Source organism: Tupaia chinensis, unplaced genomic scaffold (assembly GCF_000334495.1).
Source record: "Tupaia chinensis unplaced genomic scaffold, TupChi_1.0 Scaffold000112_1, whole genome shotgun sequence".
In the NCBI taxonomy this organism is placed as follows: Eukaryota; Metazoa; Chordata; class Mammalia; order Scandentia; family Tupaiidae; genus Tupaia; species Tupaia belangeri.
Window position 1 is genome coordinate 2,658,121 of NW_006159576.1, and position 15,549 is coordinate 2,673,669.

Below are 15,549 nucleotides of genomic sequence, written 5' to 3' on the forward strand. Positions count from 1 at the left end.
CCTGCTTCCCCATGTCTGTCCCAGGTTTCACACTGCCTCAGTTACTGATTCTCTGGGACCCTAGGATGTAAGGAATCTAGATTTGATAACTGGGATTTCTGTAAAGCAGCTAGCAGCTTCCTCGCCCTCTATCTGGGTCATCCATTCCCTGAGCAACTCAGAAGTGAACTAGGAGCTGAGAATTCCACAGTCTCTCTGGCATGTTAACTTGACGCCACAGGCACCAGGCCTGACCCTCCCTGTCCTTCCAGACACTTAGACCTTTGTGCTGTCTTGAGCGTTTCTAGCAACCTCAGCTCACTGGGGTTTTGTCTGTCCTTAGGTTCTGCCTTTGTTCTCTGTCAAATATTTGCATTTTTGCTTGGTCAGGAGTGGAGTATTCCGGTTGAGCATGTTGGCCTCCTCAGAGAGTTCCTGGGAATGCCCGTTGCTTCTGCATTTTCTCTACCTCTGGGCTTCTTGAGTGGCATGGCCTCAGGTTTGTTTCTGAGACTTCCACTTCTCCACAGCAGTCGATTGTTCGGGAGCCTTAGGTCAGGGCTCACATCTATTTTTCATTTCTTTCCTTCTTTCTTTTCTTCATGTTTTTGCCAGAGGGCACATGCACTCACGTGAGAGGGACAGAGAGACAGAAAGTGAAAAATCACCCCCTAGGGGGATGGCCATGCTGCATTCCCTTCTCCTCCATTCTTCTCTCAGGATTTTGGGCATGCACACATACAAACGGGCCTGGCATGATCATTCAAATCACCAGGTCCAGGCCTCAAATTGCAGCCAGCCATGTGGGAGTCCAATGCTTTAACTACCATGCTGCCTGCTAGTCCCCCTTTTTTTGTTTCTTATTAGTTGAGTCCATTTTATTTAATTATTTAGTTTTGCATGACCAAACTAACTAGAGCAAAGTTAGGCAAATGCTGAAATTTATTGTGAAGGCCTAAGCTGGGGGCCAGAATTCAGATGGACCTCAGGAAAGGCTGGAACCGGGAACTGGAAAGCCTCTCTGTTCTTGTCTCTGCTTCTCACTGACACCTGCTTCATTCTCCATGGAGACTGACTTCCTCAGCTTTCCTGGATTTCGAGGCAAACATGGTAGAACCGCAGTTCCTAAGAATATAGATGTCTCAGTCCTAAGTCCTGATTCACAGGATACAGAACCTAATGGGCCTGGCCTGTCAGATAGCGACCACGGTCACCCAGCTAGGAAGCATGCAGCCCGTCCCTCCTGCTGCAGACTAGACAGGCAGTTTCCAGAGGAAAACAATGTCCATGCATACCCCAAATCCTGAAAAGACAGGGAAATGGAGGAGCAGGGATTGCAGCATGACCACTGGGGCTGCTTTCCACCTCTCCCTGTCTCTCTCCCTCTCTGAACAAATACATGCATCCTCTAACTATTCAAAAATAAAAATAAAAACTCTTTTGGGAAATGTGGGGTACATTTCTGCCTCTTCTGTGCTTATATATATATTTCTTTTAGTGTTTTTACTTATTTATTTATTTTTTAGCTTTTTGCCATAGGCTGTACGTGTTGCTTACTAGAGAGAGGCAGAGAAAAAGAAAGTGAGAAATCACCCCCTGGGGGGAATGGCTATGTCACAATCCTTTCTTCTTTCTCCTCCTGGGATTTTGGACACGCATGCACATACGCTTGGTGTGAGTTTCAAGCCATCAGGTCCTGGACTCAAACCATGAGGCAGCTGGCCACATGAGAGTCCAGTGCTTAGCCACTATGCCACCTGCCACACCTCCCTCTCTTTTTTTAATATTACGACATGGTCAGCTTCTACTCCTACAACATCAGAAGCTGTCTTTTTTTTTTTTTTGGAGAGGTTTTTGCTATACGGCACATGCGCTTGCTAGACAGACAGAGAGAGACAGAAAGCAAGAAATCACCCCCCAGGGAGGGCGGTCATGCTGCAATCCCTTCTCCTTCATTCTCCTCTTGGGATCTTGGGCACGCATGCACACGTGCCCGGTGTGAGTTTTAAGCCACTGGGTCCGGGACGCAAACCGCGGTCGACTACGTGGGAGTCCAGTGACATAGCCATTACGCTAACTGCTGGTTCCCCAGAAGCTGTCTTCTTTAGAGTAGTTTCCCCCTAGATACTCACAAGCTTCTTGGCCTTGGGAGAAACATGCTGAAGAAACCCATCAGTGAACTATTTAGAAACCTTCTCCTTCCTTGAGGTAAGGGCCTATGGAGTTTTAAGCATTTCTAACAGAGCCCCCTGGTTCTATGACTAGACCGCATTTATGGATGGCGGCTCTCGACAGAAGACAGAGGGTGCAAAGATGAGAGTCTTTGCAAAGAGAGAAAGTCACTACAATGTGCAGGACCAGAACCAAGCCCGACCACCCATACAGCTTCCAACAATTCAGATCCACATCCACTTACCCAGCCTTCGAAACAAGATACTAGGGGGCAGTTTCTCTTTTTTTTTTTTGGAGAGGTTTTTGCTATAGGGCACGTGTGCTCGCCAGACAGACAGAGAGAAACAGAGAGACAGAAAGCGAGATATCACCCCCCAGGGGGGATGGTCACGCCACAATCCCTTCTCCTCCATTCTCCTCTTGGGATCTTGGGCACTCACGCACACGCACCCGGTGTGAGTTTTAAGCCACCGGGTCCAGGACGCGAACCGCAGTCGACTATGTGGGAGTCCAGCGACATTGCCATTACGCTAACTGCTGGTTCCCACTAGGGGACAGTTTCTATGGGACATACAAAGAAGCAGAAACTGTGCTGCCTGCTCCAAAGAGCTCAGAGCCAGCTGAAGAGCAGGGTAGACAACAGATCATGTAACTTAGGGCATTTGTGCTTCGGTGTTTGATTATCAAATGCTATAGGAATTCAGAGAAAGGAAGTTACTGAGACTCAGGAGCAGGTGGGTCTAAGCTGAGCATGTAAGGATGGGCAGAACTCGGATCTGCAGAAACAAGAACAACTTTGTGGTGATGACCCGGGGTATTTACTTGCCCCACTCAGAGTTTCAATCATGATTCATTCATTCATTCATCAAACTTTCACCGAGCTCCCACCTAGGTAGTTGTTAGACTTTTTGTGCATAAAGGGTAAAAAGATGAAAAAGACCTCGGTCTCTAGTGTGCTTAATATGAGGGTTCTTTAAAAGAAGTCATCCACGTGCCTTCATTTTCATCTAAAATGATAAAGCAGATACACATAACCAGCGTAGTTAAATAATTACACTGACTTTATTTACTTGTTTTAAAAATATTTGCCAGAGGGTGTGTGTACTCACTGGAGAGAGACAGAGAGGGAGAGAGACAGAGAGAGAGAGAGAAAGTGCTCCCATGGGGTATGGTCATATCACATACCCTCTTCTTCCGTCTCTCTCCTTCCGGAATGTCAGGCACGCACACATACACAAGCAGCATGTTTTTCAAGCCACTGCATTTAGGACTAGAACCACGAAGTCAGCCATGTGGGATCCAGCTGCCTTAAACAGCTGGCTGAGGCTGACTTTAAAAACATTGGGACCAGCAGATGGTGTAGTAGTTACATCGCGGGACTTCCACATGACTGACTACGATTCTAGTCCCAGACCTGGTGTCATCAAATCATGCCAGGTGCATGTGTGTGGGTTGCCAAGATCCTGGGAGGAGAAAAGAGAAGGAATTGCGGCATGGCCATCATCGCTGGGAGATGATTTCTCACTTTCCCTCTCACCGTGTTTCTCCAGCGAGCTCACATGTCCTAAGGCAAAAACCACTGGAAAAAAGCATCATCCACAGCATCAATTTTTTTTTAAGAGAAATTTTTTTTGCTATAAGGCACATGTGCTTGCTGGAGAGACAGAGAGAGACAGCGAGCAAGAAATCACCCAACAGGGGGGCCATGCCACAATCCCTTCTCCATTCTCCTCTTGGGACTCTGGGCACACATGTGCGTGTGCTCAGTATGAATTTTAAGCCATCAGGTCCAGGACTTGAACTGCAGTCGACTACATGAAAGTCCAGTGACATAACTGTCATACCATATACTGATCCCCGTAGTGTTGATTTAAACACCTAGTTTGGGGTTGGGGTGGGGCTAGTAGGTGGTGTGGAGGTAAAGAAATCTGGTTTTCACATGGCCTACTGTGCAGGTCAAGTCCTGGGCCTGGTGATGCCAGGCACATCTGCAAGCGTGCCCAAAACTCTGAAAGGAGAATGGAGGAGAAAGGGTTGCAGCGTGGCCATCCCTTGGGGGAGTGCTTTCTCACTTTTCCTCTCTCTGTCTCCAGTGAATGTACATGTCCTATAAAAAACAACAACAACAACAAAAACTACCTAACTTAATTAATTAATTAATATGTATATTAAGAGGCTACCGCATGGCAGGCACTAGCAACCCAGTGGGGACTTGGACATGGGTCCCGAGCTCCCAAAGCTTACAATCTAGTTGGAAGACAGTAAGTTTAACAGGGACCAGATGATTGTACAGCAGCAATGCGACTGGACCACAGGGAAAAAACCTTGGGTTCGAGTCTCAGGACCTCCCTGAGCTCACTGGGTATGCATGCATGACTAGGGCTGAGTTGTGGCATGAAAATCCTGTTGGCAGGGCCTTCCTTTCTCTTTTTCACGTAGAAAAAAATAAAGTTAAAAGTATGTAATTGCAGGGGCCAGCAGGTGGCATAGAGGTTAAAGCACATGGCTAACCAAGGTTCAAGTCCTGGACCCAGTGGTTTGAAACTCACACTGGGCACATATGTGTGCATGACCAAAATCCTGAGAGGACAATGGAGGAGAAGAGACTACAGCATGGCCATACTCCCCTGGAGGGTAATTTCTCTCTTTCTCTCTCTCTCTGTCTCTGTCTCTCCAATGAGTACACGCACCCTATAGGAAAAATCTTTCAAAGGAAAAAATATGTGATTGCAGTTGCAAGCGTTGAACACACATGGGGAAAGGTGAAGCACATGGCAGGAATAACTAACCTGTGCGTCAGGGAAGAAGACTGGAGCCATTGCTGTGGCCGGCACACCTCTAAGACAACACCCAGCAATTCCAGCCTTCACACAGTCCCTCCCCCTCGAGTGGGAAAGACCTGTGTTTCAGTCTATTTTTCTGTTGCTAACAGTTAAATACCACACTGGGTAATTATTAAAGAGCAGAGGGCGAGCCCACGGTCTGGTGGCTAAGGGAGCCAGAACTCACATGGTTGACTGAATGGTTCAAGTCGTGACCCTAGGAGCTTGAAAAACACCCTGGGCACTTGTGTGTGCATGCCCCAAATCCAAAAAGGATGGAGAAATGGAGGAGAAGGGATTGTGGTGTAACCACACTCCATTAGAGGATGCTTTCTCGCTCTTCCTCTCTCTCTGTCTCTCTCTGACAAGTGCATGAGCCTTCTGGCAAATTAAAATAATAATAATAAAGAATAGAGATTTATTTCACTCACAGTTTTGGAGGCCCAAGATCCAAGGGCCACATCTGCTAAGGGTTGTCTAGTTGCTGGGCCCTCTCTGCAGAGTCGCGGGGTATCACAGAACATCGCATTGCAAGAACTTGCGTGCGTCTGTGTCCATCCCGTCCATCCCATCCCTTCCTCCTCCTTTTATTTCCTTTCTTTTTTTTAGATTTTTGCCATAGGGTACATACACTTGCTGGAGACAGAAGAAAAGTGAAAGATCATCCCCCAGGGAAATGACCACACCACAATCCCTTTTCCATTCTCCTCCTGGCACATGCTCCCCATGTGGGTGTTATTTAAACCCGTTAAATATGTGGTGTTTTTTCTGTGCAGCAGTAGAACGCTAACACAATGGTCGGTTAGACAGGACTAGCTTAAATGTCTTTCTGGAGAAAGAAGACTTCGAGTCCTAAGGCTTTCAACCACATCACTGAACAAGGGGACCCATGTGGAGCTTTCTGTCTCTGTATGCTCCTGAGAAATCCAGGCCAAGTTTCTGTGTAATAAATGGGGTCTCCCTGCCCTCTTCCTGAGGGTTTCCTGTCTTGTACTCCATGTAAGTATCCACTCAGTGTTGAGGGTGTAGATAGCACATCCCTTCCCCATTATTATAAACATACTTCGCTTTATGCAACCAACATGATTCTGGTAAACTCTACGTGTTATTATATTTCTCAAGCAAAATTCAACGTTCTCATTTAGGGTTTCACTTAGTCAATTAGTAAGTTTTATGGAGCAGCAGCTCCCAGAAGCATGCTAAGTGTGTTAAGTCTGAAGGAAAGTGGAGACATGATTCTGTCTTCTGAGAAGCCTGAAAGAGAAGCGTCGGGCACTAGAAAACACTGAAGCACGATAGAACACTAACTCTAGACGTGGGGACGAGGAGGTCGTGGCCGAGGGTCAACCCAGGCATCCATGGAGGCGGAATTTGCCAATGATACCGAGGATCGACTGACTATACAGAACGAATCATTGTCCTAAGGAAAAGCAAATTTTAAAAAAGTAAAAATGTTTTCCTCATGGTCACAAGATAGCTGCCGCTGTTCCAGGTATGCCTTGGAATACTGTCTCGTGGAGCACCTGAGGGTACAGAGGAACGATTGTCATTGAGTTTTATTTTGATTAAACAGGCCCCCTCCTCAGAAAATATAAAGGTATATTGGGAATGTTCTCAGCTTTCAGCTGAATGAATACATGCAATACAGCTTTTGAACTATTAGCCAATCGTATCTAAAGCTTGCTTATTCAGAATCTTTTTGAAGACTCATTTAGAAGACATTGAGCTGAAACTTTGTGATCCAACCAATGCCCCAACACAACTCATTCAACAAAGAATGTTTATTGAACACCTGGTAAGTGTCAAGCATTGTACTAGTTACTGAAAATACAATGCCATGTCTGTTAGAATGCTTTAAATTACAACTAACAGAAAGCCCCATTCAAGCACTTAAACAATAAGCTATTTTTATCTAATTAAACAAGAAGTCCCAAGGTAGGTCAGCTCTAAGATGTGTTAATTTAGAAGCTTGCCAGTGTAATTAAGGATCTGATTTCTTTTTCACTTTTTTAAAATTTGCTTTTCCTTAGGACAATGATTTATACTTAGCTAGTTTTCCTCATGGTCTCAAGATAGCTGCCACTGTTCCAGGCCTGCCTTGGGCTAACTGTCTAGTGGAGAAACAGTACTGTTCTGTCCCAGGTATCTTTTTGTTATTAATAAAGAATGAAAATCTCCCCCAGAAATCCTTAGTAGACTTCCCTTGACATCCCATTTACCAGAACCCTATCTCATGCTTATGCATAGGTTACTAGAACCCTGTTCTCCTGGCTTAAATCCCCTGAAGCACATGACCTCTGGAGACTGGAGATTTTAGCAGTACTCGGGCTTTACCAAAGAGGAAGGGAGATGAATGACGCCTGCAAAGGCCATCAGAAAGAGCGTCAAGTAATGGTTAAACAGACCACCCCGCCCTGGAGGACAGAGTGTCACAGATGACACACAGTCACAAATCCTTACAGGTAAGGGACCAGAGAGAACTGCAAGCTGTGAGCGCGCGCAGGAGGCCTCAGCCAGGACACAGACCAAGGGTTTACTCCCGCGGTGGGTAAGGCATGGACTTCTACGTGGCCGACCATGATTCGAGTCCCCAACCTGGCGATTTGCTTTCTCACTTGCCCTCTCTCTCTCTGGTGAGCACACATGCCCGTAGCAAAATTAAATAATAATGATAAACACAATTAAATAAATAATTCTTATTTAAAAAAAAATGTTTTTGCTATAGGGTATATGCATTCATCAGAGAGACAGAGAGCAAGAAATCACTCCCCTCCCCCTCCATGTAGTACAGCCATGCCACAATCCCTTCTCCTCTGTCCTCCTCTCGGGATTTTGGGCATGCATGCACACACACCCTGTGTGAGTTTCAAGCTGCCAGGTCCGGGACTCAAACCACGGTCGGCCATGTGGAAGTCCCGAGCCTTAACTACTATACCACTTACTAGACCCAACTAAATAATTCTTTTAAAAAAGAATTCCTCTCAGGAAGTAAAAGATGAGCAGGACCCAGTGGGGCAGGGTTGGGGAGCAGCACTCCAGAAGGAGCAGGCCTGGCCCATGAAAGGTCTGCGGGGCTGAGCACTGGGAGGGCGAGAGGGACAGTGGCATGGAGTGAGCACGGGGCAGCAGGCAGGGCCCTCCCTTCCTGTCCCTGGAGCAGGAGTTTGAATTGTATCCAAAGAGCATCTCAAAGGCACACAAGGTTTAAAATCAGGGGCTTGCTGAGATGTGGCCTGTGTGTGTGTGTTTTAGTCTTTTTATTCTGTGTTTATTCTATGAGTGACAGAGACAGATCCCGTCAGGGTCCCAGTCAGCAGGCCCAGACTGTGGGCATGTGCACAGCCAGGGTACTCAGGTCTCCAGACTTGCACCCAGAACCTTCCCTTGTGGGTCAGCCTTACAGAGTGTGGCATTTTTACACATGCTTGTGGCTACACCACCTGCTGCCCCCCGACTGGTGGTTTTAAAAGACGAGACCAGAAGTTGGTTTAATGGTTACATCACTGGATTCCCACGTAGTTGACCACAGTTCAAGTCCTGGACCCAGTGGCTTAAACTCATGTAGGATGTGTGTGTGTGTGTGCCTAAAGTCACCAGAAGAGAATGATGGAGAAGGTATTGTGGCATGGCCATCCTCCCTGTAGGGAGATTTCTTGCTCTCTGTCTCTCTGTCTCTCTAGCAAGCACATGTATCCTATAGCAAAAACCTCTCTCTAAAAAAGTAAATAAATAAATAATAAATAAAAAGATAGGATCAATCTGGCTACTGTGCAGAGAATGGGTGGAGGGAGACAAGCCAGTTAGGAGATCAACCATTAACCAGTGAGCTGACGGTGGCCTGGCCAGGGTGGTGACAGGAGGGCTGGAGGGCAGTGCCCTGGGGGGATCCAAGGATGTTAGTTCCAGGACGTCCTCCCTAGGAATATGGCCGGTGTGAGCTGCTGCAGTGTGCACACACAGAGCACAGATTTAGGGAGAGTGACTGCGTGCCAGGTGGGGGTGCAGAGCAGCGATGCAGGAGCCCCTTGGGCTGGCCTGATTCCAGGGCAGCGTCTTTCTTTTCTTTTTATAAGTTTTTGCCATAGGGCTTGAGAGAGACAGAAAGAATAAAAGTGAGAAATCACCCCCAGGGGGATGGCCAAGCCACAACCCCTTCTCCTCCACTCTCCTCTCGGGATTTTGAGGCACATGTGCCAGGCGTATTTAAAGCCACTGGGTCTGAGACTCAAACCATGGTCTGCCATATGGGATTCCAGTGCCTTAACCACCCTGCCACCTGCTGGCCTTACAGGGCAAGGTCTTAAGGAAGGTGATTTTTTTTTTTTTCTTAGAAAGGTTTTTGCTATAAGACGCATGCACTCACCAGAGAAGTAGAGAGAGTCAGAGAGACAGAAAGCGAGAAATCATCCCCCAGGGGGGATGGCCACGCTGCAATCCCTTCTCCTCCATTCTCCTCTCAGGATCTTGGGCACCCACGCACATGTGCCTGGCGTGAGTTTAAGCCACCAGGTCCGGGACTCAAACTGCGGTCAACTACATGGGAGTCCAGAGACATAGCCATTACACCAACTGCTGGTCCCTCAAGGGGGGTGATTTTTGAGTAGATAATTGAAGTCTGTGCAGTGTGAGTGGGTTCAAAGTTACAGCCATGGGAAGGGGCAGCCCAGGAAGAGAAAGTAGCACCAGACAAGGCCCAGGGGCAGGAAACGCAGACAGGGAGAGAGAAGAGTGGGAGCAGAGCACATCAGGAGCCAGGAGGGAAGTTTGGGGGAATAAGGCTAGAAAAAGTCTTAGGGGTCAGGGTAAGGGGTGTTCTGAGTATCAGAGTAGGATAATAAGCAAGAGCACAAACATGTTTATTAAAATAAAGTCTAGGGCTGGTCCCATAGCCTAGAGGTTAAGGGAGCCAGATCCCACAAGGCCAGGTGTGGTTTGAATCCTGGTCCTGATGGCTTGAAAAACACACAGGACACTTGTGGGTACATGCCCCATACCCCAACGGGATGGAGAAATGGAGAAGGGACTGTGGTGTGACCGTACCTTGTCGGGGGAGTTATGTTTTCTCTCTGTCTCTTTCTCTGCCTTTCTCTGACAAGCGCATATGCCCTCTGGCAAAAATAAAATAATAAAATAAACTCTAGCTTAGATACAAATCGACTTGGTTTTCCCAGGAACAATGAATGTGCTTTTTGCATTTTCATTACTTCTTCACTGGGTGGAACCGTAATTAATACCTTCCCCTGACCTCGGTCCACCCACGGGTCAGCTGCCAGTGATTTCTCCTAGCTTTGAGAATGCGTGCCTTGTTTACTGAGTGTCAGGGCTGGACGGCCTGCGGTGAAAGGGCACGGTCCCGCCTCTCCGGAGTCTAAGAGTGGAGCAGACACAGAGCAAAGAGGTACAGAGGAGGGGAAATTCTCTCCACCACCTGGCATGTAGGGCTAGAGTTCACAAAGGTGGTAAGAATTTAAACTGGACCTTAAAGGGTGACTAGGAGTTTGCCAAGCAAAGAAATGAAGTGGGAAAAGCCTTCCAAAAACAGGGGACGGTCTGTGTGAGGACACACCTTCACTCCTATAAGCTCTGCAGAGTACTTATTTTTAAGTTTTACTGGGGGACCAGTAATTAGCATAATGGCTATGTCGCTGAACTCCCATCTAGTTGTCCACGGTTCGAGTCTCGGATCCGATGGGTTACAACTCACACCGGGTGTGTGTGCATGCCCAAGATCCCGAAAATGAAGGAGAAGGGATTGCTGTGTGGCCATCCCCCCAGGGGGTGATTTCTCGCTTTCTGTCTCTCTGTCTCTCTCTGTCTTTCTGGTGAGTGCACGCATCCTGTAGCAAAAACCTCTCCAAAAAAAAAAAAAAGAAAACAAAAGAAAAAGTTTTCTTTTCAGGCTTTTAGGGTCACAACAAATGAGTTCTTTCCATTGCTGTAAAATAATAGCCTCTAAATATTGGACCCTCAAAGCATGCATTTTGCCTGCTAAAAGTCAGGATTTTAGTAAGTCAAATTGGTTACATCCACTATCCTCAATTATTCCACAGGGAGATTTTATCATCTTTTATTTTTCCAGGGTAGCAAGAAAAGGCATTTGTTTTAAAGCTGCTTTGGGGGAGGCCGGTAAACTCATAAGTCGTCAGCACAGGCTCTGCCCCCTCCCGAATTCACAGGACAGGCCAGGTATAACTCACTGCCCTGTCTGCCTCCCAGCCCTGACATTTGCAGGAAACTGTTTCCCTGTGAGCTTCCTGGAGGTTCATCAAAGTTATCTCAGACTCCACAGCCACTGAATACCGTCCTGTTCCAGAAACTGGTCATTTTGGTGCAAGACAAGAGCTAGCAAATCAAAACAGTCTTTTTTAGGGGAGAGGTTTTTGCTATAGGGTACATGCATTTGCCAGAAAGAGAGAGACAGAGAGACAGAAAACGAGAAATCACTCCCCAGGGGGGATGGCCATGCCACAATCCCTTCTCCGTTCTCCTCTCTGGATCTTGGGCACGCACGCACACGCATCCAGCGTGAGTTTAAGCCACCGGGTCCAGGACTCGAACCGTGGTCGACTACGTGGGAGTCCAGCAACATAGCCATACATTGCCATTACGCCGACTGCTGGTCCCAAAGCAGTCTATGGTATTATGAACTGAGCGAGGAATTCGTGTGGGCCTGAGAACATCTGGCCTCTCATCACACCCTCATTTAACAGGGGTGTGGAGGGAAATTCAGGCCCATGGAGGAACGTCTAGCTGCCTAGGTCACCCTGGGCCTGGGGGCAGAGCCCTGGCCAGAGGCTGTGGCAGAGGGGGTGAGCGACCCAGAGGAGCGACTGTGACCCAGCAGAAACATTTTGGGGAAGTGAGCCATGAAGGCTGCATCTGATGTACTTCCTCTCTCGGCCACACCCGCCCCCACTGCCCCCTCCTTCTGTCTCTTTCCTTTTCTCTCTCATGGTAGGCCTATGCGTCAGTTGCCAAAAAGTGGGGACATTTCCTGACACATTTGCAACACAGAGAAGTCGTCTTAAGGGAGACTGGACTCCATTCTGTGCACCAGGCCAGGACGTGAAGACCTGGGGGACACTAGGTCAGCCCTGCTGGGGAGACACCTCTGCCCATCCTCTCCCATTCCCCTGGCCACTCTCTTGGCCGCCTGGTTTGCCCCTGACCATGTCCCTGGCTGAGGCCATCAGCCTCTGGAACACAGGGGTGCTGGCAGCCGACAAGAAGGACTGGAAGGGTGCCCTGGATGCCTTCAGCGCTGTCCAGGACCCCCACTCCCGAATCTGCTTCAACGTGGGCTGCATGCACACCATCCTGGGGAACATGGCGGAGGCGGAGAAGGTAAGTGAAGGAGCGTCTCCTGTCTCCTGTCTCCTGTGCCTCTGTCCTATGGCTCACGTCCCAGCTACCCTCAGAAACTAAGCTCCAGGGAGTTGTAAAAGAACTCAACAGGGCAGCCCCACCCCCAGCGGTCTGGGAGGGGCCTGGGTAGGCATGGTTTGAAAAGCCCCCAGGGGATTCTAATGGGCAACTGGGGTTCCTCGGTCTGCTAAACTCACACCCTCCTGCCATCGTTCTGAACACCTTCAAGAGACTCAGAATAGAGACTTGAGACTCGCTAGTCGTACTTCTTCCACCAATGCCTGGAGGCTCTTTATGTCGCCCTGCTTTGCTCCTGGTTATAAGGCCCCTCTTACTGCTTTCCAAGAATCCCAAGCTCAGATCTGTCAAGAGAAGGAAGGCGTTTAGGAAAACCGGCTTTGGGGCCAGCCACGGTGTACGAGCGAGACTGAGTAAGACCGAGTCCACACGGGAAGTCCATGTCAGATCCACGTCAACCCAAATAGACCGGGGATGTGTCCGGGGCTGGTGATCCTAGCCAACTGGGAGGCTAGGGCAGGAGGATCATGGCATGGAGAGCCTGTCCAAAAGTAAAGGGGATGGTGTGTTCTCGGATCCCCTAAATGCAGGGTTGTTTTCAGTGACTGCCGTTTGGACTGTCGTGATCCGGTGGCAGGGTAAGGAGTGTGGAAGCAGGTCTCGATCAGATCACAGCAGTACCCTCTCTGGACTTTTGGCCTCAAGCAGATCACCTCAACTTTTGGCTCTTAGCTTCTTGAAAGTCTAAATGTCACGAGGTTTAAGTGAGACGCCAGCATTTTTTTTTTTTAGTTTGCCATAGGACACATGCACTCACGAGAAAGAGAGAGAGAGAGAGAGAGAGAATTAACTGCCAGGTTTGGGACTCGAACTGCTGTCTGCCATGTGGGAGTCCAGTGCCTCAACCACCACGCCACCTCCTGGCCTCAACAGGCACCAACTATTAAGTGCTGAGGAACTTTACTATTGTACAAAAGCTCGTTATCATTTTTACTTTTTTTTTTTCTTCTTTTTTCTTTTCTTTTTTTTTTGCGCTGGCGCTCACCAGAAAGACAGAAAGCGAGAAATCAACCTCCCCCCAGGAGGACTGGTCACGCTGCAATCCCTTCTGCTCTTGGGATCGTGGGCACATACGCACACGCGGCCTGCGTAAGCGGGTCCGGAACTCAAACCGAGGCCGACCACATGGGAGTCCAGCGATGTAGCCATTAGGCCATCTGCTGGTCCCCATTTTTACTTTTTACTGCCAGTCTTTGCAAGGTGGTGGTGGACAGATGGCGAGCTCCCCGGTCCCCCTTCCAGGTCCCCCTCACTGTGACCAGCAGGTGAACCAACCTCAGCCACACCCCCGACAGGAAGAGAGAGAAGCTGTGGAAGTGGCCTCTCAGCCGGTCCCATGCATCCATCCTGGGCTCCAGAGTCAGCAGACAAACTGACAGGAGCACTGGCCGCCCCCACCCCCTACCCTCCTACTCCTCCCCGCAAAATATCCCCCACCCCCGCAGAGGGAGCATAGCCGCCCGGCTCCCCGCAGAGGCCTGCCTGGGGGCTGAGCAAACTCAGCACCTTCTGAGGGCGGATGCACAAAATGTGCGCTTTGTCAGGGATCGCAGAGCACACAGCCCTGCCGGTTCAAGGCTGTTTGCTTCTGCCTTGCCTGACTGGATCCTGGGGCCTCTCAGCTGGCGCCTCCCTGCCCTGGCTCTCCCTGCTTCAGACTTCTCTGCAATCCTTCCCCTCACCTTCTCATCCCTCTGTCCTTTTCCCTTCTTGCTTTCCTAGCTCTTACAACTAGGGTTTCTATGCATTCTTGTTATTTATTATTTAATTTTTTAAATCTTAAAATTTACCAGAGGGCATGTGTGCTCACTGGAGAGAGGGAGAAAGTGAGAAGGCATCTCCATGGGGAATGGTCACACCACAATCCTTTCTCCTCCTTCGCTCCCTCCTTTTTGAGATGTTGGGCCTACATGCGCACGTGCCCAGCATTTCTCAAGCTTTCAGGTTTGGGACTTGAACCACAGAGTTGGGATCCAGCTACCTTAACCACCATGCCACAAGCTAGATATTGTCAGTTCAATTGTATAATAGTTATTTAATAAACACTTGTCTAATAAACATAACAATTTACATAATATTTTAATTATGTTATTTTCATTTTAAATTAATTTTTACTATTATTATTATTTTCCTTAATTTGTCAGAGGCCATGTATATTTGCCAGAGAGACAGAAGATGATTAAGAAAGCACCTTCCCCCCCAGTGGGGCATGATCATGCTGCGGTCCCTTCTCCATTTCTCCTTTGGGAATCTGGGGATGTACACGTGCCCCGTGAATTTTTCAGGCCAGGGGTTCTGAGCGCAAACTGCACAGTTAGCCATGTGGGACCCTGTTTTCAGAACCAGTAGGGTATGGGGTCTGATTTTTATTATTTTGATGTTGTGAGTAATCTATTTTTTAATGATAGAGAATACATGCACATACGAGAGAGAGAGAAGCACTCTTGACAGGATCTCGTCATACCACGATCCAGCCCCTCCCCCAGCCCTCCAGCTCCTCAGGATCCTGGGTCCCCATGCCTGTGCCTGGTATATTCTAAGGCCCACCCGGGATCCAAATCCGTGGTCGACCATGTGGTTTCCAGCCTGGCAGCAGCTGGGTCTGATCAGTGATGTGAAAGGAGGATAGTAATGTCCCTGCTTGAAGGAGAAGAAAACAAAGGCTTAAGGACATTAGCTAACTTGTCACGTGCCATGCAACGGATGAGGAAGTGACAACACAGGGTGTCCTGACCCAGGGCGTCCCAGCCTCAGGACTCCCGTCACTGGAAATGTCAATCGTCCTTGTGTCTGTTCTTGAAGCAAAAGAAAAGGGGTTAGCTTAGAAATAGAACCTCATCCAAAAAATATATTTTAAAATATCTATGAATGACTGTAGTAAGCTATATAGCCTCAGCTAGGTGCTACTTCATAGTACATTCGTTCTACTCAATTTCACACCTGAAGGCAGACATGCTTTCACAGATATGTACATAGCAGCTGAATCTGCTATTGAAAGTAGTTAGATTATTTACGAAATTTTGTTAATCAATAAAATGTGAGAAAAAAAGGAATGGAAAACAACTGTAGACACGTGAGATAGTGTGGGAGGAGGGTGGGAAATAGCAGAGGGTGAGAAATAGGGGTAAAAAAA

The 15,549-nt window shown here is 48.2% G+C and overlaps 1 protein-coding gene and 1 long non-coding RNA gene across 3 annotated transcripts in view; one reads left to right on the forward strand and one right to left on the reverse strand.

Moving 5' to 3' along the window:
• The window catches only part of LOC102478082 (uncharacterized), a 39,872-nt gene that overhangs the window by 22,257 nt on the left and 2,066 nt on the right, over positions 1-15,549 (reverse strand). The window lies entirely within an intron of this gene.
• The window catches only part of NCF2 (neutrophil cytosolic factor 2), a 31,566-nt gene continuing 27,935 nt past the window's right edge, over positions 11,919-15,549 (forward strand). The window contains exon 1 of one of the 2 annotated variants that reach the window (XR_003548641.1): positions 11,919-12,317. Coding sequence is in view for 1 of the 2 variants with exons in the window: in XM_006143872.3 (XP_006143934.2) it covers positions 11,925-12,317 (393 nt within the window). In the remaining variant the exon portion in view is untranslated. The remainder of the gene's footprint in view (positions 12,318-15,549) is intronic. The other variant, XM_006143872.3, reaches the window with a different exon arrangement.